General features: G+C 41.5%; 1 protein-coding gene across 7 annotated transcripts; it reads right to left on the bottom strand.

Annotated features, from left to right (window-relative positions):
* Positions 1–1,325: 1,325 nt before the first annotated feature.
* Positions 1,326–24,032, bottom strand: HEATR9 (HEAT repeat containing 9). Of its 7 annotated transcripts, XM_074188898.1 has the most exons (17): positions 23,806–24,032; positions 22,723–22,801; positions 13,497–13,651; positions 13,075–13,127; positions 11,100–11,248; positions 10,531–10,615; positions 10,333–10,389; positions 10,028–10,084; positions 9,668–9,725; positions 8,058–8,188; positions 6,980–7,168; positions 5,923–6,015; positions 5,595–5,714; positions 5,424–5,497; positions 3,891–3,942; positions 3,251–3,337; positions 1,326–1,833 (listed from the first exon to the last, which is right to left on the bottom strand). In XM_074188898.1, the coding sequence occupies exons 3-17, from the start codon at positions 13,573–13,575 to the stop codon at positions 1,444–1,446; spliced, it is 1,674 nt and encodes a 557-aa protein (XP_074044999.1). In that variant the 5' UTR covers positions 13,576–13,651; positions 22,723–22,801; positions 23,806–24,032; the 3' UTR covers positions 1,326–1,443. The 7 variants fall into 7 exon arrangements, with proteins under 7 accessions (XP_074044999.1, XP_074044998.1, XP_074045000.1 ...); XM_074188897.1 differs by lacking the exon at positions 22,723–22,801; XM_074188899.1 differs by lacking the exons at positions 22,723–22,801; positions 23,806–24,032 and adding an exon at positions 22,934–23,099.
* Between the last annotated feature and the right edge of the window lie 86 nt (positions 24,033–24,118).

The raw sequence follows: 24,118 nt of genomic DNA, 5'->3' as shown, positions 1-24,118 counted from the left end.
TTATAAGAATCAAAGAGATTGTGATGGAATTCTATTATAATTCCATTTGAGATGTAGGAGATTGTACCATCTTGTATGGGTACAGAGCATGGATTTGGAATTAGAGGAATCCTATATCATATTTGTTCAATCTTCCCAACTGATCATTTGATTTTCAGTTCTTTGCTATGACAAAAAAATGCTGATACATTTTTGTATATGAATTCTTCTTTTTTGATTTCTTTGGGATATAAACCTAGAGATGTGTGTGTGTGTGTGTGTGTGTGTGTGTGTGTGTGTGTGTGTGTGTAAAACATATTGTTTGGAAAAAATGGTTATACTACTAAAATCCAACCCTTTGTGATTGGATTGTCTGTAAAGGTTGTCTGTGTCCAACCACCTGACCCGATAGCTCTAGGAATGCTGAAGATGGCCACAAGTTATTTTGAGTTCCCTCACAAATAATATTTTGAGTTTTCACATCCAAGACTTGTGATGATCCATCCACTCATGGATTTTGGTTAAGTTGCCCTCGGCAAAATTGTTTTTACTGTGTTCATGTGGGAATCATGTCCAACTCTTTGTGACCCCATAGATAATAGTGTGTCAGTATTGCCTATGGGGTTTTCTTGGCAAAGATACTAGAGTGGTTTGCTATTTCCTTCTCCAGTGAATTAAGACAGAGATTAAGGACTTGCCCAGAGTCACAACAGTGTCTAAGGAGGGATCTGAACTCAGAGCTTCCTGAATGCAGGCTGAGTGTTGTTTTTCTCATGGGTGATCTTGTATCTCCTCTGCTCTTTGGGAATAAACTTCTTGAAAAGACTATGTCTTCATTTACTCTTCTCTTTTTTCAACCCCTTATAATCTGACTCCTAACTTAATAATTCCAGTAAAACTGGTCTCTCCAAACTTACTAGTGATCTTACACTACACTAACAATCTGTTGACATTGCCTTACTGCTCCATGAACAAGACCCTCCATCTCTTGGTTCCACGTATTTTCTCTGATTGTTCATGTCTAGAATGCCTTCCCTCCTCCACTTCCACTATTTTCCTCCCTGATTCCTTTAAGTCCCAAGTAAAATTCCACCAGATTTTATAGGAAACCTTTCCTAACCTGTTCATTCTAGTGCCTTCCCTCTCTTATTTCCTATTATCTATATATAACTTGTTGGTATATATTCCTTTTATGTTGTCTTCCTCATTAGATTGTAAGCTCCTTGACTGTTTTTTGTCTTTTTTTATATCCCCCATGCATAGTACAATGGTACAATGTAGGCACCTAGTAAATAAGAATGATGTTTTGGAATAATAAATTAGTATTCATTATTTATTAACTCATTTATAAGACAAAGGCTCAGAAATCTGCTTCCAGAGAAAATAGAGGCAGAATGTCCAGAGGAGAAAAAATGGAGGTGGTGGGGAGAAGAGTGGCAGTTGTAAGGACAGACTTGGCTTGACTCAAAGAGAAGCAAGGTTCTTTAGGTGCTCCCTGATGGCTGGAGAATCCCAGGATCCCTTGGGGAGGGACTGCTCTTTTTTAGCAAAGGTTTTGATACAGGGTGGATAGTGGGAGGCTAAAGCGATGCCTTTGATAGGAACTCCAAAGATGGAGTTTTCTTTTTTAGCAATGACCTTTTTTCCCCTAGACATCTTTTCAGGAAAGATAGAACCCAGTTCTCCAAGCAGGCGAAAGTTCTCCTTCAAGTCCCTTCTCATTTTTTCACGATTCAAAGCCTCAGCTCTTTCCTTCTGCTGCCTGGCCTCTTCCTCCACAAGGAGTGTCCAGTCCTGAAGCTTCTCTCGGATCCATGGATCTTTCTTGGACAGGATAATGAATATTTCTTCCAGCTGTAAAAAATGATGATGAGACTCAGGGCTGGCTCATCCATGCATAGTCTCTTTATGGTCTGGAGAGGAGAGGAGATTAAACTCTGAGGACACTATGACCCATTCTCAGAAGGCCAAGTCAAGGAGTCCTTGTTCCTTCCTTCTATCCACTCCTCAAAGAATTGGGGGTTTGAGCAGGGAGAAAGAGGGCAGACAATTGAGGACCATGAAGTACAAAGAACACAAGCCCAGAATCAAGTTCAACTATGACATTAATGAGCAGGATGACCTTGGCCAAATCATCACACCTGTTTGGGCCCCAGTTTATATGTAAATATGGTTGAATTAGATCACTATCTAGTTTCATAATTTTCTCTCTGTTTTTGTTTGTTTTTTTTTTTTTGCAAGACAGTGGGGTTAAGTGGCTTTCCCAAGGTCACACAGCTAGGCAATTATTAAGTGTCTGAGGCTGGATTTGAACTCAGGTCCTCCTGATTCCAGGGCTACAGTGCTCTATCCATTGTGCTACCTAGCTGTCCTAGTTTAATAATTTTAATAATAATAATAATAACAGCAACAAAATATATTTTGCTCTAAAATTTTACACAGCACATTGTATTACTTCAGTTGAACCTCACACCTCTCTGAAAGTGCCATGACTACACCATTTTACAGATGAGGAAACTGAGTCTGAGAGGTCAAAAGGAGCACACAGATAGTCTCTTAAGAAATATTCAAACCCAAATTTTCTTGACTTCAAGTCAAGCACTCTTTACCATTCCACCCAGCCATCTCAATTCAATTCAACTATCTTATAATAATAAACTTTTGTGGCGAGCATTTTGCCCGATTTTATTGTAATACTGACCAAAAAAGAAATCACTTTCCATCCTCAAGAGATTTATGCTCTTCTAGTATATCAGTGTATCAATCATTCTTTGTAGAGCATTACATGTGACTTCACGGGAGAGACAAAACTGGACCAAATTGTGTCTGTAGACACATGACCCATATGTGGGAAACATGAAAGTAATAGTATAAAAATGATACCACCCAAGTGCCATTACAGAGGGTATACATCATTGAAGTTTGGAGGAAGAAGAGATCATTCCAGACTAGGTCATAAGGGGGAGGTGACATTTGAGCTAGAGCTTGAATAGGGTGGAAGTAGCAAGTGGGAATTATATGGCACATGAACCATGATTGAAGTTACCACAGTCTAAGTGGGAGGCTGGAAAGGAGATGATGTGGCTTAAATGAAAGAATTGTATGGGGGGGTGTTGTGGAAAGCTAAGATGGGACAGTAGATGGAGTCAGGCTATGGAATTAGAATGTCACTCAGCAGGTATGGGGAAGCATCAAAGGCTTTTGGAACATCAGGGTCTGGCAGCAGTAGGGAGGATGGAAGTAAGGTGAGGGCAAGGGGTCAGTCACTCACCTCTTTCCTCACCAATTCATCCGTCTCGTAGTCCAGCATGTCCATGAGGAAATAAAACATGCGTGAGCTGCTGATGCCCAGAACACCCTGGTAGAAGGCAAGGGTAAAAGATCTGGGGTATTCAACTCTGGGAAGTGGTACCGAGTATGGTACTTTGATGCCTCTCCTCTTGCCTCATCACCTTCCTTGGTCTCATGGAGGGGAGTAATTCAGAGGAAACCCACTGAAGTTCAAGGTGACAATGATGGACTTCTCTCATCAACACCTGCTAGGCTCACAGTCTACTGTTCTGGGATTGGGCAGGTGGTTCCTAGACCCAGTGAGTCAAGGCTTCTTGGTTTATGACCCTTTCTCACAGGCCACAGTCGGAATCCTCAAGAATGGGCTTTTTATTGCCATATATTTTCAGTAGAGTTGTGTACTTCACTTTCTTTCCTCTTCAGTTTATCTCAACCCACCACTCCTTCCCTACCTCTTTTCTCCCCCTTTTCTCTCATTGTCAAACCCATTGACCAATGATTAAAGTGTAAACTCTCCTAATTGAGGACTTATGGAGTGCCCAAAACATAGTAGATGACAAACACTGCTGACTGATTGATACTAGGAATGGAAGGCAGCAAATTAATTTAATTGGCCTTACAATGGATATGACAGCTTGGCGACGTTTTGAGGCACTGGCATCATTAAGCTCTCTGTGTAGAAGGGAATAGAGGGAGGGGTCATTGGAAGAGGAAAGGAAGGAAAAGGAGGAGGACCAGTCCTTTATTTACTAATTCTATCCTTGCCCAAATAGTGGTGCACTTTTTATTCCGAGTCTGAATTCCTACAGCTGATAGAGTAATCTCTTACTAGTTGGTTGTTGGTAGACTGACTTTACACCCTGTTACCTCCTAGGCCAAAGAGAAAGAGTTTGAAAAATGATTATGGAACTCCAGGCTGTCTTCCTAAATGTGGTGGGTAATAACTGAATAATCTGAGCTAGACTCTTAGCAAAATAGGCATAATAAATGGATCTTTGCATTGATTGGGGAGTCCATTGATTATGCCTAATTATGCTAATAGATTGTAAGATCTATCACATAAGAAAAGTGAAGGCAGTACCTGCGATTTGAGAAATCTTCCATCTGATCTACCAGCTTTCTACTTCCCTAACATTCTACCTCCATGTCTTGATTTCCTTCTGTCGTCTCATTCATATGAAATATTTTTTAAAAGTCCAACATAGAATAGGCCCACTATAAGTGCTCATTCCCTCCCCTCCTCCATCCAATTCTCATTCCACCTATCATCTCATTTCCCACATCATGTTCCATTCTCCCCATTCCAACTTCACTCATTCTTCAGACCTGCTCATATTTTCAACTTCATCTCTGTCTCATCTGATCTCTTCATCTCATTCCCCACCTTTCATCCTCACTTTTCTACCTCATTCCATTTCTCCCTACCCATCTATTCTCTTGCCTTTTATATCATCTCCTATGACACCAGCCCTTATCCCTGTCCTGCTCCCAACCTCTTGCCCCCCTTTCTTCATGCCATCCCACACTCATCTCATTGCCTCCTGATCTTATGAAGCCCTTTGAGTCTATCTCATTCTACCCCCTCTGCCATATATTTAAAAACTGAAAGGGATCTTTGAGATCATGGAGTCCAACCTCCTCATTTAAGGTGAGAAACTGAGACCTAAAGAAATAATAAGCAACTAGTAAATTAGTAAATGTGTGAGGAAGGTTTTGAACCAAGTCTTCTGGACATCTTGAGTCTCTTCCCTTCACCCTCTGCTTCCTCTGAGGAGACACTCTTGGATACCACACTTCCTTCTCCCTTTAGGTCATTCCCTTTTCAGTGCCCATCACTTCATTCCTCATCTTCCAGTCTCTCACTCTATTCCATCCTTGTTTTTTTTAATTTGGCCCTACCTTTAAACTCATTCAATGCCCTCAGCCCTTGTACCCCAGGATTTCCAGGTAGGAGAAAGGATATTTCGTTGAAATCAACCTCCCCACTCTTACTGGGGCAATGAAAGCAAGAGATTAATTTCTGGCTTTCCTAACAACATCCTTCACCATTCAGGAGCAGGCAGTACTCCTTTTTCCCCTAGAGTGGACCATACTTGCAGGTTTAGAGGACCTTTCTCCCCTCCTCCCCCACTCTTTGTTCCCAAGTTTCTCACGACTCCACGACATTCATCATCATAGGCTTCATTTTTAGCACCTCCACGATTTCTGCCACAGCTGTTTTCACTTCCTGGGGGTCAGGAGAGATGGGGGTAAAAAAGGAAAATGGCGGCATGAGAGGCAAAACTGACGAGGGGAAAGGAGAGGAAGAAAGGAAGAAAACGCACTTGGAAGGGATCCTCATGAAGCTTCAACTTGAGTAGCTCAAAAATGTCCTTCTCCATCCCCAAATTCTGAATCTTCACTAGCCCAATAGTCTTAAGTAGTTTGAGGGCTTCTAACCGGTGCTGAGGTCAGGAGAGAAATGGAGGGAAATATGGGGGTTGAGCATGCCTCATGGGTTTAATATTTATCAGAAGATCTTACTGGATAAGATGTTGGGAAAAGGGAAGAGTGAGATCCTAGCAGATTCTCTCTCCTCTCCCCCCCCCCACCTCTGCCCTTGCCCCACCTAGTCCCAAAGGGAGCAAAATGATTTTTAGTGTCAAGTCCCACCTTGACCACAAAGGAGCTCTGTAGTTGCTCCATGATAGCCTGAAGGATGGGCAGGCTGTGTAGTCTCATTAGCTTCACTAGCGCCATCAATGCCTATTGTGAAAGGATTAAGGGAGAGTGGGGAAAAGTGACGGTGGGAGTGGGGTGTACCCAAGAGACTTGGAGAAGTGAATTGGGAGAACTGAGGTAGAAGAAGATGGGAAGAAGATCCCGGGGAACCTTGGCCAAGACAGGTCAGTCAGAGATGGGACTTGGCAATGGCAAGACAAAACCAAGAAAGTTTAGGGAGACAAAAGGCAGACACAAGTAGGGAAGGGGAAGCCACCAATCATGGTATGATTCAGAAATGGAATGCACCTTAGGGATCCTCTTGCTCAACCTCCCTCCCCCAGCCCACTTTGCCACACCCACCCATACCAACTCCAAAACACATACAGTTTGTGAATAAGAAAACAGGCCTAGAGAGGTTTAATGATGACTTGCCCAAGGTTCCATAGGTAAGTAAATAGCAGAGCTGGGATTCAAAGCCAGGTTGTCTGACTCCAAATCCAACGCGCTCTTCCTAGTACTAAGGCTGCCCTCTCTGGAGGTAGAGCAAAACTGGATGGTGAATCAGGGTGAGGTGGGATGTTTGTTAAAGGAAGAAAGGGGACAGTGAACACTTCTCATTCTCAGGGGCTTCTCAGTGTGAACACACACACATGCACACACAATACTCACACATAAGGCATATATGTTCTCTGATGTTCCAACCAACTCCCTAAGAATGGGAAAACCTTGAGCTCACTTGGCTCCTTGCCCTGGTCTCTCAGGTCACTGCCCCATTCTCCTTGGCTGTTTTCCCCAGTAGACTGTCCATTCCTTGAGGACAGAGACTATCTTTTGTCTGACTTTGCATCCCCAGCACAGTATTCCCAATATAAAAGACTCTTAATGAATCTTTATTGACTGATTTCCTATTGGAGGACTCAGCCAGAAGGGGTCAGCAAATGTGTTGGTGGTCTTGGATAAAAGAAGGGCAACCTTGGCCATAACAGATTCCCCTGTAGTCCCATACCTTTATCTTTTTCTTCATTTCTCCTTGGGTCAGGCACTGGAGCAGAAACTCACGAGCTATGAGATTTTCAGGGTCAAGGAGGCTCAGACATAGAGCTGCTTCCAGGGCCACATTGTCCTGAGGGCTCTTACCCTTCACTAGCATCTTCAGGACCTTTTTAAGTGCATCCTTGGCTCCTATAGGCTCCCGCTGGGGAGGAATGTATGAATGTATATGAGAAAGAATATGTTGGGTTTCCCCCTTTACTCTGCTCTGAGCCTGGTCTCTTACTCTACTGGTATCTCAATCCATAAGAATCTTCTCCAGATTCCTTTGCATATTTATTTTGTGAACATCTTGGTAACATCCATATGGCATCTCACTCAAATACTGAGTTTTGAATCAGATTAAAAGCTATCTGAGAACAAGGATTGTGTCCTTTCACCTACCTGGGAATTTCAGTTTAACAAATGTTTATTAGATGCTCCTTGTATCTCCCTGGGACTTGGGAGTGTGGCAGGGAGATATAATGCTTAGAACCTTCAAGTGCCCTTCACGATTCCAAATATGATTTGAACGAGGTGATAAAGTTTTGAGAGGACTGGACTTAGATTTAGGAAGAACTAAGTTCAAATCCAATTTCAGACAATTACTAGATAAATCACTTAGCGTCTGTCTGCCTCAATTTCTTTAATTGTATAATGAAGAGAATAATAACACCTAATTTCCAGGGTTGTTGTGAGGATCCAATGAGATATTAGATATTAGAGTTAGTAGGGAAAAGAAAGCCCTTAATATAGGGGAGGTCACATTGTAGGAACTTGATGTTTTTTCCCTTTCTCCATCTTTCCCCTAGGACAAATGCCTACCTTCTTCTTTTTTTGATTCCCTTGAAGTAACTCTCAGGAAATGCTTAATTCTGTCTCTATAAATTAAGAAGCCAGATTCTGCCTGGATTTGATACTTTCTTTAACACCTATCTCATTCTCTCCTTCCCTTAGATTGCCTTTCCCTTATTCTCTTGTTCTTACCAATTGCTTTTCCCTTTCCCTACTTCCTGCCCCAGTGAATTTTGCTCACCCTCCCCTTCCACAATTACTTTGCTTTTGGGGAGCAGGATCCAGACATTGAGAGCTATATGAAGTCCAGACAGAGTGTCCATCCTCCGACTAATGGAACATTTCTTTAGTTGTTCAATGAGAGATAGGACCACATGTTTATGTAGGCAGCCTAGACAAGACAGGCCTTGGGTAAGAGATGGAATACAGGAGAATAGTGTCCTCCAAGGCACAGTACAGGGGATTCTTCAGATCCCTTCCCTCCACTGTATTTATCCCTTATTTAGGCATTATTGGAACCACAATGTCTCATATGAATCCCCTCACTCCCACTTCCCCAACTTTTGGTCAGAATCTCTAGGCTTAAGTGACAGAATCACACAATTAATCATACAATAGACCCTCCCTGATAATCCTCACCACCTGTGTTCGTTCCAACATACCTGTTAAGTGGTTCTCCAGCTGCTCCTTGAAGTGCTCTTAATCTGCACCCCACCCCCAGCCTTGCAGACCATTCCCTTTTGGGAACTCTCTTAGGGAAACTTTTAATGACATTACTTAAATTTGCCTCTTTCTAACATCCACCTCATTATTCTAGTTCTAAATCCCCAGAAAATTTAATCTCTCTTCTATTTGAACTACACTTTTGAGCTACAATACTTGAACTATCATGTCACCTTGAATTTTTTCCCAGCTAACCATTCCAACTTCTTTCAATCTATCCTCATACAGAATAGATTTGAGGGCCTTCATTATTCCTCATATGTTTGCCTATTTATCAATGTTCTTCTTGTGCTTAGTGTCGAACACAATACTCCAGATGTGGCCCAACTAGAGAAGAATAGTCTCTTTGTACATGAAATCTATGCTCAAACTCCATGGGCACAAATATTTACCAATATAAAATTTTTCTCTGTCCCCTACCTCTACCCCAATGCCTTCACTGTGCCATTTTGCCCCCCAGTCCATTCATTATTGCTTCCTCTATTTCCTTGTCCTTTTACACTAAACAGGAAAGACTTCTGCCTCTACTCCTCTATTCTCAGTTTTCTCTTTACCTTTCTCCTCATTCCTTTTCTTTTCTCTTTCCCCCTCCAAGAGATCCTGTCTTCCCAATGGAAAGTTCCAATTTTAGCTCAAAATAGTATTGATGACTATTCTCTTCTACTTAACATACCTTCCCTCTCTAATATTTTTGGAATCTCATCTTGTTAGAGTTGGAAGGAGCCTTAGAGGTGCTTTCCTTCAACTTTCTCATTTTTCAGATTAAAAACAACTTAGAGAGAGAGAGATAAGAGGCCTTGATCTAGGTCCCAGAGGTAGTACAGCCAATAATGATCAGATCTAGGACTTGAATTCAGATCTTTTGCCTCAAGTAAAATATCACCTAGGACAGAGGTAAATGACTTAATAAATGAGTGCTGGCCTTGGAATCAGGAAGATTCTAGGCAAGCAAGTTAACTTCAATTTGCCTTGGTTTCTTCATCTGCAAAATGGGAATCACACCACCTACCTTCCAGGGTTGTTGATTATATAAAGTGCTTTATGTAAATAATGCTCTGAAAGTGCCCTCAATTGCTCTGCCCAAATGTTAGCTATCCATTATCATGGCCTCTCCCCGCCTTCCCTTATGAAGAGAGGGTCTACTCACCTAGAAGAGCAAGGGTTCGGCAGGATTCATACCTTACTCTCTCAGGACCTACCTGGGCCTGTCAGGAGTTAGGGAGTTGGGAGTCAGCAAGCCCCCACATTCCCTTTTCCCCTGCGATTTCCATACTCAAATCTCTTCATCACCCAATACTGTGGGGTTCCTGAGGTGCTTGTGAGTCCCCCCTTCATTCTACTTGAGCTAAGAAGACTGAGCTCCTTTCTCTCCCTTGCTTCTCTCCACAGGGTGGCCCATGCGTGTGACCAGTTCCAAACCCGTCACTATCTTGGAAGGGTCTACATGTCTCCTTTCTCTATGAGGTTTTTTCTTACGGTCCAAAGCCGATCCTGTTCTTCGACTCACCGAGACCCAGAGTGCTTCTATGATAAACTTTGTGCTGATTCTCAGTTTACCCAAAGCCTGGAGGATTCAGAGCAAAGGATGGGCCTCAGCCCTTTTCAAGAAGGGGAGTGTTTCACCACAGTCCTTCATGCCCCATAGAAGGATGGTGGCTGGGGGTGGAGAGGAAAGACAAAAGAGTTATGTGCTTGGGGAGTTGGGAGTGGGTGGCTTAGGGAGATTGGTCCATGACTATTCTGGACACATTGTAATTTTCCCACTTCCAACTTGATAGACTTCTGTCACTACAGTGTTTATAATCCTCTCACCTGAGCTGCATAGACCTGTTCATCCTCCACAGGAGAACTCAGACTGAGGGTGAGGTCCTGACCACCCAAGGAGACAAAGAAATTCAGAGGGTGAAGAGCGACATGAGGTCAGAGAAGCATATTCCTTCTAGCCATTTTCCACAGAAAGAACTGGAAAACATTGCAGCCTCCCCTCTTCTTGTCAGACTTGCTACTCACCTTTAGCCTCTGCCTCTTCAAGAAATCCACGTGGTGGTCCACAAGTGGTTTCAATTTTACTCTATGCTGGCGAGTGTTAGCAGACCTGGCTGGACAAATGGGTTGGGTAGTCCTGCCTCCCTTTCTCCACTCCTCCCTCCCTGGCTATTCCTATATTCCAAAAATCATGGCCCCTTCTCACCCCACCCCACCCCCATCCCCTTTTCCCCAGTGGCCTTATTCCAGCTCTTATTCCAGCTCAGGGAAACCATCACAGTGGAAAAGACTCAAAGTGAATTCTGTTCTCTAAGAGTTAGACTTAACTGAACTTAGCTTCTCTCTTGACTGTATTATCCTGATGTTTATTTTTATAGTGACCATTTCCCCAATTAGCCTCTGCTACCCTTGTGATCTCCTCCCTCTTGTCTTGTTCTTCTTCCCAAGATTGTGTAGAAGGTGCGCCACTAAGACATCCGGAAGGTCAGAAGGCTCTGGGATTAAGCAACATAGTTGGTGCATTCCTTCACCCATTGTTTTGCCCAGACCCTTGATTAAAGATACTCTGCCTGCTTCATCAGTTGTTTTCTTACTTCCAGTCCTTATGTGGCATCTTCATTTCTGATATTGTGAAGATATCTGAGAAGGTCTTGACATGGCTGGATTTCTCAGGATCTCTGGGGGTTGACTTTCTCCATATGAAGGGGGATGGTGGGAATACTGTTGACACCAACTGATGGGCCTATGTATAATAATTACAACCCAGTAAGCTATCATTTGCATAACACTTTGAGGGGTACAATACACTTTACATTTATTAGCTCCTTTCAGTTCAAATGAATAAACATTTACAAAGAACCTACTATATGTAAGATCATACTCATGATAAACCTGGAGGTAGGTGTTACTTTTTTTTAGGTTTTTTTTTTTTTGCAAGGCAAACAGGGTTAAGTGGCTTGCCCAAGGCCACACAGCTAGGTCATTATTAAGTGTCTGAGACCGGATTTGAACCCAGGTACTCCTGACTCCAAGGCCGGTGCTTTATCCACTATGCCACCTAGCCGCCCCAGGTGTTACTTTTACCCTTGATTTTACAGATGAAGAACTGAGGTGGAGAAAGGGTGCCCAGGGTCACATGAGCAGTGTCTAAAGCAGGATTCAAACTCAGATCTTCCTGATTCCAAATCCAGCATTCTATCCATTGCACTACCTAGCACTTTCTTTAACTGAGAGGTCGGTAGTATAATATTAACCTGATTTTACTGATATATCTAAGTCATTTACCTTAGATCACACAACTAGGAACAGACAGAAACAGGACCCATATCCTATGATTCCCAGTGGATATCTGTCCCCTACATAAGGTTTCCTACTAGATAGCCAGTCTAGGGAGGAAATTAACCCTTTCTTAGACTGCATACCCAGGATCTAGGTAGGGAAGTAGCCTCAATTTTCTCAGGTGCCACATCTGAAAATGAAGTGTAACTTTCATATCTCCAACCATTCCCCATGAAAGGGTTTATGAGTTCATAGAATCCCAGAATTTCAGAGTGGAAAAGGTCCTTAGAAGTGATCAAGCTTCACTCCTACATGATCCAGAAACTGCTGTACAGTATCAAGAACTAGGCAGCTGGCTTTAGCCTGACTACCTCCAGGGTCTCTTCTACTTGGGACAACTTCAGTTGTTCAGAAGTCCTTTTTTTCATCAAACTTCACTTGGTTATTGCCCCAAACGCCCTTAACTCTGCCTTCTTGCCTCAACCACAAGTCAGCAATAATTTACTAAGCACTTTCAATATGCCAAGCCTAGCTAAGAACAAATTTATTTTTTCAATATTACAAATACTTGAAGTTAAGCTATCTTATCCCACTGAATCTCCTCTAAGACTTTTAAACATTCTCATTTTTTTTGGTTTTTGTTTTTTAGGTTTTTGGCAAGGCAAATGGGGTTAAGTGGCTTGCCCAAGGCCACACAGCTAAGTAATTATTAAGTGTCTGAGACTGGATTTGAACCCAGGTACTCCTGACTCCAAGCCGGTGCTTTATCCACTACGCCACCTAGCTGCCCCTAACATTCTTATTTTCTTCCAGTAGGATACAAACTTCCTCAGAGCAAGAAGCTGCATTTTTATTCATATATTTTCAGTACCTAGGACAGTGCACATGGTAGACAATGAGTACTCATTGAATTTTTGTCAATTGATCTTTATGAGACAGAATGGTGGAAGGGCAATTGGGAGAGAGAAAGAGAGAGAGAGAGAGAGAGAGAGAGAGAGAGAGAGAGAGAGAGAGAGAGAGAGAGAGAGAGACACTTAGGTGGAAGATGGGATTGGACAGACAAACCTAAAGTCCAGTTGAGTGACCCTTGGGCTTTCCCTCCCAGAGTCAATTGTAAAACTGAAACTGAAGCTTTGGGTTCTCTGGAACACAGAGAGAAATCTGAGACTGTCTTCAACTGGTATTGAGAAGAGATGGGTAGTTTGTGAATATTCCTGCCTCTTCAGAGCCAGGACTCTGGAGATGAGATACAGAGTCAGCCTCACAGAGTAATAGAACCTAGGTTCATACCTGGTAGCAGAAAGGGGTTCTCTTGCTGTATCTAGAAGTGCTGCATTTAGGAACTGTAAAGGAAAGAGCAGGAAAAGAGACATGATGGGAATGAAACTCAAGGGAGAGAAAGCTACTGTTCCAAGTAGTAGGAGAACTCCAGTGAAAATTGGAGAATAGAAGAGGCAAGCCTGGCCACACGATGGAGGATGGATCAGTGTATGGGGAAAGTAAGGAAGGAGGAGGGAGGAACCATCCTGGGGCCAGGTCTGGCAGTAGGGAGTGGCCTGGTGTTGAACTTATGCTGGGGCTTCAGATCCTTCCTTCTCCTTCTCCCATCTCCCTCCCCACCACCTCAGCTCATAAGTCTGGGCAGGGTTATTAGACTTTTGTCCCTCAAGTTTCATTTCCCAATTCTTGGACCTCACTAGTCCATGACTTACCTTTGCCATTTTCCACATCTTCCTGAGATTTTGGTGCGAGTTCAGGGATAGTGGTGGATGGCCTGAGGAACTGCTTCATGGGTATCTTTGAACAACACACTTCTGCCTTTGAAGTCCTGAGGAGGAACCCAGAAGTAGGATGGCACAAGTGTGTCCTAGGACAGAGATGGAAGAAGATGATGGAAGATGGCCGATGTCAGATGCCCTCTAGGGGGCTATAGAAAACTACTGACGGAAACCTTATACAAAGGGGTAGTGGGGAGGAGAATCCGTTGTTGAACCATTCTCTAGTAGCAATGGGAACATTAAAGTCACTACATTCTGGATGGAGAATCTTTAAGATGCTGAGCAACAGACCCCACCCTAGGTAAACAGAGGCTCTGGGGTTCTTTGTCCCAGCCTCAGTCCTTGACCCTCTATTATTTTATCCTTAGGAGATGAAATATAATAATAATGTTTATCCTTCATTTTTAAAGAAGACTACCAATATTAGGGAGGTGATGCCATGACAAGCACATTAACTGGATTGGAATGAGAGGGGCTGTGCTAAATCACCAGCCTCACTTTCTCCCCTGGAGCATCTGGATTCAGTGACCAGAGATGAGTAAGGATGACTGGAGATGGCCCTGGATGAGAGGTAATCAGAGTTAAATGACCAAGGTCAACTGCTAGTGAGTGTCAAGTGTCTGAAGGCACATTCGAACTCCTAACCTCCTGACTCCAAAAACAGTGCTTTATCCACTGTGCCACCTAGCTGCCCAGAGATGGAATGTATTTCATTTTCTAAAGGGGGTTCCTTTTAACTTGTTACACATCCAGAATAACATAGTTGAGGGGCAGGGGGAGCAAGTGTAGAGAGAAAAAGAATGAGAGAGAGGCCCACAGAGACAGACAGACAGCAAGAAAGAGAGAGAGTAGAGGTAGACAGAGAAACCCCCCCCCTCACACACACACACACACACACACACACACACACACACACACACACACACACAGAGAGAGAGAGAGAGAGAGAGAGAGAGAGAGAGAGAGAGAGAGAGAGAATAGAGATAGAGGCAGAAGAGGAGAGGAGAGAGACAAAAAGAGACACAAAGAGAGACAGACAAGAAAAACATTTCTAAACAATTCTCAAGCAAGAGATCTTGGACTTTGCAAACTCTAATAAACTACCCTAGAACAAAGGAATCAGGGTCTGAGAAAGTCAGATCCTATTATGAAAATCTCAGTATTGGTAGACTCCTGGAGAAGAGAACATTGCAATGAGAAAGCATTTCAAAACTTTGGGGATGTAGCCAAAATAGTCTTTAGGGGAAAGTTTTTATCTCTAAATCCTTTAATCAAAAAAAAAAGAACAAATAAATAAATTGTATATAAATTGTATAAGATAATTTTTAAAAAACAAAAAAAATATAAAAATCAGGGCAGTGAGGTGGTGCAGTGAATAGAACACTGGGCCTGGAGTCAGGAAGACTTATCTTCCAAAGTCAAATCTGGCCTTGGACACTTATAAGCTGTGTAACTTTTAGAAAAACATCTAATCTTGTTTGCTTCAGTTTCATCATCTGTTAAATGAACTGAAGAAAGAAATGGCAAACCACTTCAGTATCTTTGCCAAGAGAACCCCAAATAGAGTTCTGAAGAGTGGGACATGACTTATATGATTAAACAACAAAAGAAGAAATAGAAATTCTCAAAATCAAAGAAGACCTAGAATTGGAAACAGAAAACCTACTGAAGTGATAATAAAAACCAAGAGTCTGTCTTTGTAAAAACAAAACACCCACAACTTGTAGAATAGATAAATTGTTAGAAAATCTGTTAAAAAAGGAGAAAACCAAATTGTCAAAAATAAAAAAATAAAAGAATTCATAACATGAAAATAAAGGAAACTATTAGAAAATCTTTTGCTTGATTACTTGTCAGTAAGACTCATAAATGGAACAGATAGTTATAAAATATGAATATGAGATATTGAAAAAAGAAATGGATAACAACCCAATCTCAGAAAGAAGTAATTGAATTGTGGTCTTAAAGGAATGTCTTTAGGAAAAAAAAACAGACCTATATAATATTTTGAAGTGAATTCCATCAATCTTTCAAAGAACAATTAAATATCTTATATATTACATGTAAAAGTGAAAAAGGAATATAACAAACTCCTTCTATGAGACAACTATGATTCAAATACCTTAAATCAATAAAGAGAGATAGCAAGACAGCTAGATGGCTCAGTGGATAGAGTGATGGACCTCGGGTTAGGAAAACCTGAGTTCAAATCCAGACTCAGACATTGGTTGTGTGATTCCCTAGGCAAGTCACAATCTCTGTTTGCTTTAATCCACTGGAAAAGGAATTGGTAAATCTCATCAGTATCTTTACAAAGAAAATCTCATGGGCCACAGGATCACAAAGAGTTGGTCTTGATTCAATAGTAAAAATCTGATAAGGCAGAGAAAAAGTAGCAATTTTTTGAGTGACTGTTGATACAAAAATTAAAATGGTAACAAGAAGGCTACAATATCATATTTAAAATGTTATAAACCATGACCAAGCCATATTTATTTCAGGAATACAGGATTGGTTCAGTATTAATATTAAAAACTATAACCACCCACATTATTAAAAAAGTAAAAGTGATATATTAGATGAAGAGGTGGCTTTGACAAAATGTAATATTTCTTTATGTAAAAACAAGAAACTGGTTATTATAATCTAAATAGCATCTCTCTAAAACAAAGTTGGCATACTCTGTCATAAAGAACAATAGATATCTTTCCAGTAAGATCAGTGATAAATTAAGTATATCCACTGTCAAAATTATTATTGATATAACTCTGCTACCCTGGTCTCCACTGTCTAAAGGACAGGTATATTGCATTTCACTAAGCTCAGGGTTTTCAGACGTGTTTAAGGGGGGGAGCGAGTGGAGAGAGCCTTTCTATCTTTTGTCCCATTCCACCAGGATGTTCCCCCCACCTATAGGACATTTCCTCCAGTACCATTTAGCCACCTAATAATCAAATTAGCTTTTACTAAAGCATATGAACTTCTAAAAGTATAATCACAGATATTCAAAATCCTTCTCCTCTTATACTGCCTCATTTGGGGAAGGGAGGGGGATTAAGTTCAAAACTCCAAGTCCAAAATGTCTCCTTCCCCCATTGTCCTTGACTTCCATGCCTGACTGCATTATCCTGACTGGCAGCCTGCCTCTATGACTCGAATTCCTGGTTCTGGTGGGGTTCACTATTTGCACCTGACAAATGATATAGGACAGAAACATTCTAGACCCATTTCTTGGAACTAGGGCAAAGAGATGGATTGCAGAGAATATCCATTCCCCATCATTGTTGGATACAACAGTAAAAGCATGTAGGAAAGAAAGTATGAACCAGAAAGAGAAAGACTATTCCAGATTAGTAAATTTTAAAGATGTAGTCTTCCCGACTACGAAGACAATCAAAGGAGGCAGAGAATTCAGGGAGTCTTCAAGCTAAGTGATCTGAGTATGTTTAAAATTATTCTAGTAAATCACTCTCTCTAGTTAGCAATTCTAGCAATAATTCTAACAATTCTGAGTTATAGCAAAAAGACAAGGAAAAAATTGAGAGAATAGATATAGGCAAAGTAGAAAGACAATTATTGCTTTTTTTGCTAATGATATAAGGAGGTGATTTGGGGGAAGTGGGATGTGACTTCAGAGTGATAGTGATTAAGATTTGAGTTCCAGAGCAGCTAGGTGGTGTAGTGGATAAAGCACCGGCCTTGGAGTCAGGAGTACCTGGGTTCAAATCCAGTCTCAGACACCTAATAATCACCTAGCCGTGTGGCCTTGGGTAAGCCACAACCCCATTTGCCTTGCAAAAACCTAAAAAAAAAAAGATATGAGTTCCAGCCCTTGGTCAAGGGCTGATGGTGGTAGCAAAGAAGAAAGCAGGAAAGGAAGTGTGTCTGACTTCTAGAACTAGGGCCATCTCCAGTTGTCCTGATTCATAAATAACCACTGGATCATCATGGCTCTGGAGGAGCAAGTGAGGCTGGTGATTTAGCACAGCCTCCCCTCCCCCAATCCAATCCAATTCATGTGCTTGTCATGGCATCACTTCCCTGATGTTGTGGTCTTCTTTGAGAATGGAGGACAAGCATTATACCATTAGAGTTACTAAAAACTGGAATAGGGGGTGGCTAGGTGGCGTGGTGGATAAAGCACCGGCCTTGGAGTCAGGAGTACCTGAGTTCAAATCCAGCCTCAGACACTTAATAATCACCTAGCTGTGTGGCCTTGGGCAAGCCACTTAACCCCATTTGCCTTACAAAAACCTAAAAAAAAAACCAAAAGACAAAAAAAATGGAATAGATTGTCTTAGGAGGTAGTGAATTGCCCTTCTCTGGTGATGATTTTGAGGTCTGGCTGAATAATCATTTGTTGAGGACCTTAAACCAATAAATAAGAATTTATTATTCATTAGCCAAGTGCTTAGCCAATGTGCTAAATGCTGGAGTATAGGATAGGAATTAGACCTGAGAACTCCAGGTGAGGGAATGCCCTCTACCAACAAAGCTATACCTTCTCTAAGGGCACCGAGAAGTTAAATGAGGGATTCATACTATTTTAGAGGTGAAAACTGAACCCAGACCTTCCTGATCTCAAGATCAGTTCTCTCGAAACTGTGGCAAATCACTCTTTCTCTCTAATAAAAGATATCCTTGTTTAGATGCTTCTTAGTCTCCTGGGTTAATCCCTTCCAATCCATGATTCCATAATCCCATTTTATTTCCATATTGACAAGGGAAGTCATGATACCGTAACAGGCATCATTTTACCTGGCTAGGTAAGATAGAAGCAGTGATTGTCATCCCTACCACTAGGTGGCAGAAGCATCACATAAACGCTGGGAAGATGTAGCCGGCTGGATGAAGCCCTGAGTCTCACATATAACTCCTTCCTCTCCATCTTCCCCCTCCCCCACCCTCATATACAGAAATGAGCTGGAAGTGACATTGTGCGGTCTAACTCCCATGGCAGATGGATATTCAATAAAAAAAAAAGATGGACTAATACATCCCAAAATAAACTGGTCCTATGCAGATACAGAGATAGTCATTGATGAACCATGAATGGATCATGACTTTATAACCTTAAAGCTAACATACCATCAGGGGCTGCTAGGTGGGGCAGTGGATAAAGCACCGGCCCTGGAGTCAGGAGTACCTGGGTTCAAATCCGGTCTCAGACACTTAATAATGACCTAGCTGTGGGGCCTTGGGCAAACCACTTAATCCCATTTACCTTGGGGAAAAAAAAAACCCGAAAAAAAAAGCTAACATACCATTGTCCAACTCACTGACTTTATAGATAAGAAAATTGAAGTTCAGGGACTCAATCAGTTAATCAGAAGGGGAAGCTGGATTGGCACAGTGGATAGGACTGGAATCAGGAAGGCCTATGTTCAACTCTGTCTCATCAAGTATTGGATCAGTTTCCTTTTTTTTTTAATATTTATCCATGGATGTCTGAACTTCTTTCCTAGATCTTGGAGGCCCTGTTTCTTTCAGTTTTTGTATTTCCTGTTGATTTATCTGTATCTGTTCAAAATCTTTGAGTTTTCTTCTTCTTGAGTAATTTCTTAATTATTTTTTGTCATCTTATTTTCTCTTCCCCCACCTCCTCCCCAATTTTCCTTTTGCTTGCTTTCTGTCTCCCTCCCTTCTGACAGTGGTTTCCTTGGGGGTCTGGATGGCAAAGGTTCTCAGGTTCTTCCCATGGTGACTAGCCTAGGTTTCTGTCTCAAGTGACTTTTGGATGGTCAAAAACTGGTCCTATCTGGAAGCTGGTTTAGTAGTGTTTTATAGCCTTCTCTGAGCTAATGTCCTGTCCTGCTCCCTCTGTTCCTCAGTCAGTTCAGAGTTGCTACGCTGGTGCTGGGGGGTTGCCTGTCTGGCAAGCTTTTGTACTTCAAGGGCTATGACTGACTGTTATGCAAGGTCCTGCAATCTGGAGCTGGGATATGTCTCCATAGCATTGGAAAAAGGGGAGACTGAGGTGGGGTGAGTTTTTGGCTAACACCGTGCTGAATTCTTCAGTTTCCTAGCATGGGAACTAGGGTCAGTGATTCAGGTTCATAGGTTGTGATTTTTAAAAAAACCTTTTAGATTCTGGGTGTTCTAGATCATGGAGACCAATGAAATTGCTTTATTAATGACTCATAATTTATTATGGAGATATTTGAGAGGATTTGGAGATCAGAGGAGATATTGTTTTCCATTTTTTGCTCATTTGACCTAGAAAATGCCAATGAGAACTAAAACCACTACCAATCCTCCTAAAATGATTTCCTGTCCCTGAAGCTTCAGGTGGGAATACAAGTGGTAGAGAACAAGTCCCCAAAGCATTGTATGGTGTTTCCCAACCATCTGGTTTGATTTTTCTGGATTAAAATCCTTCCAGTGGACAAGATACTGAAGGTTTCCTTCTTGGTGTTTAGAGTCCCCTTATTCATGAGTTATTCCTTCCTTTCAAACTAGTCTGTAAGTGAAAGAGAGCTGGGGATTAGAGGTTTAGCATCTAGTTTTGTGTAACAGATTAGGCATTGGTGGAAAATACCATGGATCAGGGGTGGTATAGTGGATAGAGCAGTGGCCCTGGAGTCAGGAGGGCCTGAATTCAAATCTGACCTTAGATACTTTTTAGCTGGGTGATTCTGGTCAAGTCAATTCACCATGTTTGCCTTAGTTTCTTCATCTGCAAAATGAGTTGGAGAAGGAAATGGCAAAACATTCTAGTATCTTTTCCAAGAAATCCCCAAGATGAGGTCAAGAAGATTCAGACATGATTGAAATAATTGAACAATGAGAATTTAAGGGGCAAGACTATAGATTGCACAATCTAGGGTGACAGTGAAATTCTGATTCTAGCTTCTTAGAAGGATGATCAGAGCAAAGATTCCAGGTTAAGGGTCTTTTTCTGATTGATGAACTGCAGGTTCTCTAATGGTCTGATGCCAGTGGACTGCCTATTTGTTTTTGAATTTATCTTAATTGCTTGGTGGTCTTGAGTTTTACCTGGGTGGCCTAAAACCCTCTGAAGTTTTCATCCATTTTGGAAACTGAAGTTTTTGATTTGGAGACTGGGGAGATGTGAGGGGCAGAAATCATTTCACTTATTGAGAACTTTCTGACTGAATGAGAAAAATCGACCTAGAACCTCAAGGTTTATAGTTGAATAATTCTCTTCATTTTGATGGAATGAGAAGTAACTAAAACATTTGGTCTGAAGGCATTCATTCTGATGAGCTGGTGGAGCTCATTCTGGATAGGTGGATTGAACAAATAGTTCAATCTCAAAGTAAGAAATGACCCAGTAATGTATGAGAAACAGTGTCTGGCAGATTAAAGAATAGAAAGATAATGAGAGTATAGATTTAGAATTGGAAGGGACTTTGGAGGCTTTTAAATCTAATTCACCCCCCCCCCCCCCATTTTGCAAGTCAAGAAACTGAAGCCAAAAGAGGGAATTAGTTACTCAAGGTCACCCGGAAGGTTAAGCAGCAAATCTGAGAGTCATATTTGAATCTTCTCACTCCAAATCCGGTGTTTTTTTTGACTAAATCAAAACACCAGGAGATGAGGGCTGAAAGGTATTTTGAGAGCTCAGTCACTTCACTTTTAGGAGGTTTTAGGGTGATAAAGTCACTTGCTCAAGATTATAGAATTAAGATTCAGCAGGTCCAAGATTCAAACCTAGATCTTCTGACAGCAAGATTCCATCTTCTTTCCACTGGTTTTTATACTTTCTTAGTCCATCTCTGGGATGCATAAAGCAGGGTCTTAGAAGTATACCCACCATACTAGCAGATGTTCAACTCAGTAAGATTCCCTATAGAGGGTGAAGTCTTTCGGATGCGCCTGCCATGATTGATGCTGTGCTAGTTGTGTCAGGCCTTGAAGAACTGTACAACTTCCTAAATGAGGTCCATAATCATTCAAAATAGTTCGGCCTCAACATCCACATAGGGAAAACAAAATGGATTAAGGATGCTTATTGTTTAGGTTTTGCTATATAATTGGATGGATAACAGTATAACTGGTCCCTCAGTACATATGTCTTGGACAGACACTGGGCATGGTTGATGAAGTGGGTCCAGAATTGAAAAGGAGGAAGAGAATAGGTTAAATTGCCTTTGTATGGTGCTTTTAATGACTTCTCTCTGAAAAAATTTTATCTTTTTATTTAAATAGACAATCAAAATCTTCTGGAACTGCTTTATAGTTATTAGTTATGGAATACTATAGTAAATGAAGAATTAAAATCAAGGGTCTTACATGGTGGGCATTCATAGGTTGCATGTTACTAATAAAACATTATGTCATACTGACAGCATGATATATGCTATATATGATAGTAATCAGAAAAGAAGGTGGAGTGGTCATGAAAAAAGATTGAATGGAAGATGGAAGACCATCCATTGCTTTCCATTAAGTATCAAGGGGCATTCCCCAGTTGGTTGGGTGGGAGATTTATGGGATAACAGGAGCAATAATTTCACATGATGGAAGTCATGAATCAGCATGTCTAAGAGCTCTGGGAATGAGAACTCATCTTGGGCATTAATTGTATTGAACATTATGTCATCATGACTTGCTATTTTTTTTACCACTAATTATGCAATTTAAATGAGAAGGGAGGGACATAAATAACTAGGTTAATCCCTGAGGGCAAATGGTATTGAGGGAAGTCCTAGAGACAAATTTTCCTTTTTGGTTGATAATGCGACTTTGAAGGTCTCTAAAGCTAGATGGATTGTATGGTGGGGCAGTTGGTAGAATGAGGGAGGGCAGCTTTCAACCTTTGTGGCTCTGAATATATTCCCCCAAATTCTCATAATTGCCTTCCCTACTCTAAACACAAACTCTACCTACTCCCTAACAGTAATTTAGACTCTGCTTTTGGATTATCTAGATTCTGAAAACAGGTTTTGTTTTTTACTTTATCTTGCCAGAGTCCAAGTTTTCATATCATTTTCTGTTCTCTCCACTTTATGCTGCCATATATGTACTTTTTATTTTTAGGTTTTTGCAAGGCAAATGGGGTTAAGTGGCTTGCCCGAGGTCACACAGCCAGGGAATTATTGAGTGTCTGAGACTGGATTTGAACCCAGGTACTCCTGACTCCAGGGCTGGTGCTTTATCCATTGTGCCACCTAGCCGCCCCCATATATGTACTTACCTCTGTTAGTTTTAGTCTTCCCTCATTAGAATGTAAGTTTCTTGAGTTCAGAGCTTTGCTAGCTTTCTTGTATTTGTATCTATAATTATTAGCATAGTATGAATTTATTAGAATATGTTGTATGCTCTATCTATCATCTGTCAATCTAGCAATCTATCTTGTGTATATATAATATAATATATATGTCTATCTCTATATGTACAAGACTTACCTTGCTCAGGGAGGCTCAGAGGTCTACCTTAGAGGACTCTGTATGAATTCAGGGTTGTGGAAGATCAACCAGCATACCCCTAAGACTATAAAGAATGCGGGGATCTGGGTCATGTTCAATGTGAACAGTTCTTGAGCAGGCTCTCCAAAGGTTATGTTTTGTATGTTCTTGACTAACCTGGAGGCAACAAAGATTTTTCCCTAAAGCTTGCAGGTCAAACAAATGCTCAGTTCCCAAGATGTTGAAAGATGAGTAGGGTGGTATTGCTGGTGGCCTTCCTTCTGTAGAACCTAACCATTCCCCTGCTTCTGATTCCGCCTTCTTTCTTTTCATGTCCCAGCAGAATCCTTGGCCAGTTGGGTAGAGCATAGACACAAACAGCTGTGTCTGCTTTGCTGGGCTCAGCTAGGGTCAGGATTCTATAGCTAAAATGGATCTCCTCAAATAAAATCATCAGGTACAAGGAGCTGATACGGTTCTGATCATGAGTACAGGAGGAACCCTGATATCCTGAAGGGATAGCTCCAAATCTCTCCACGAAAGAGTTGCTTAAGACTGACTTGTTCCTGTCAAATCATGCCGAATTCTGGGATTGATACACTCTAGTAGTGAATCTAGTCCCTGTCTCTGTTGTCTAATTTTCCAACGGGCAGTTGCTTTTCTGAGGGGTGCTGTTGAAGGCTTATCAGCATGCCCTTGAAAGTTAAGAAGTTCTCAATAGGTCCTATTAGAGTCTGTATCAATATGGAGTGGTTTGATGAAGCCCTAGTTTTGGAGCCTATCTGCCTTAATAGTTTGGTAGGAACTCATGGCTAGTCAAATGTAGAGAAAGGAAGCCTGGAGGTGTGGACAGAGAGAGTGTTTCTACTCACCTGACAGACTGGTTTGACTATTGATAAAGAATTAGCAGTGATTAGTTAAAGTAGCCATTGAAGGCAGCGGGACAGGCAGAGTTTCCTTGGTCATTTGACAGTCACTCTTGTAGGGCGGCATTTGCTTGCAGGACCTTGTTGATAGTAAGGTATATGTGGATCTTTCCATTCTCTTGCATTTTGTTGGATGCAATGGAGTAGGAATGAGTCATAGCTCACCCTTGTTCTGTGATGGAAGGGAGCTAGAATTCTGGAAGCCAAAGACTGTTGAATGCTGTGAAGAATCCAGGGTTGCCATGGAGAACAATTGAGA

This window comes from Macrotis lagotis, chromosome 5 (assembly GCF_037893015.1).
Source record: "Macrotis lagotis isolate mMagLag1 chromosome 5, bilby.v1.9.chrom.fasta, whole genome shotgun sequence".
Taxonomy (NCBI): domain Eukaryota; kingdom Metazoa; phylum Chordata; class Mammalia; order Peramelemorphia; family Peramelidae; genus Macrotis; species Macrotis lagotis.
Note: the sequence above shows the minus strand (reverse complement) of the source record. Positions and strands in the feature narration are given on the sequence as shown.

Excerpts from the sequence above, each read along its gene's own strand:
- HEATR9 (XM_074188898.1), bottom strand. The coding sequence starts at position 13,575 with ATGAAGCAGTTCCTCAGGCCATCCACCACTATCCCTGAACTCGCACCA. Across the intron at positions 13,128-13,496 it reads AGATGTGGAAAATGGCAAAG|TTCCTAAATGCAGCACTTCT; the intron begins GTAAGTCATGGA and ends TTTCCTTTACAG. Across the intron at positions 9,726-10,027 it reads TAGAAGCACTCTGGGTCTCG|GCCCAGGTAGGTCCTGAGAG; the intron begins GTGAGTCGAAGA and ends AACTCCTGACAG.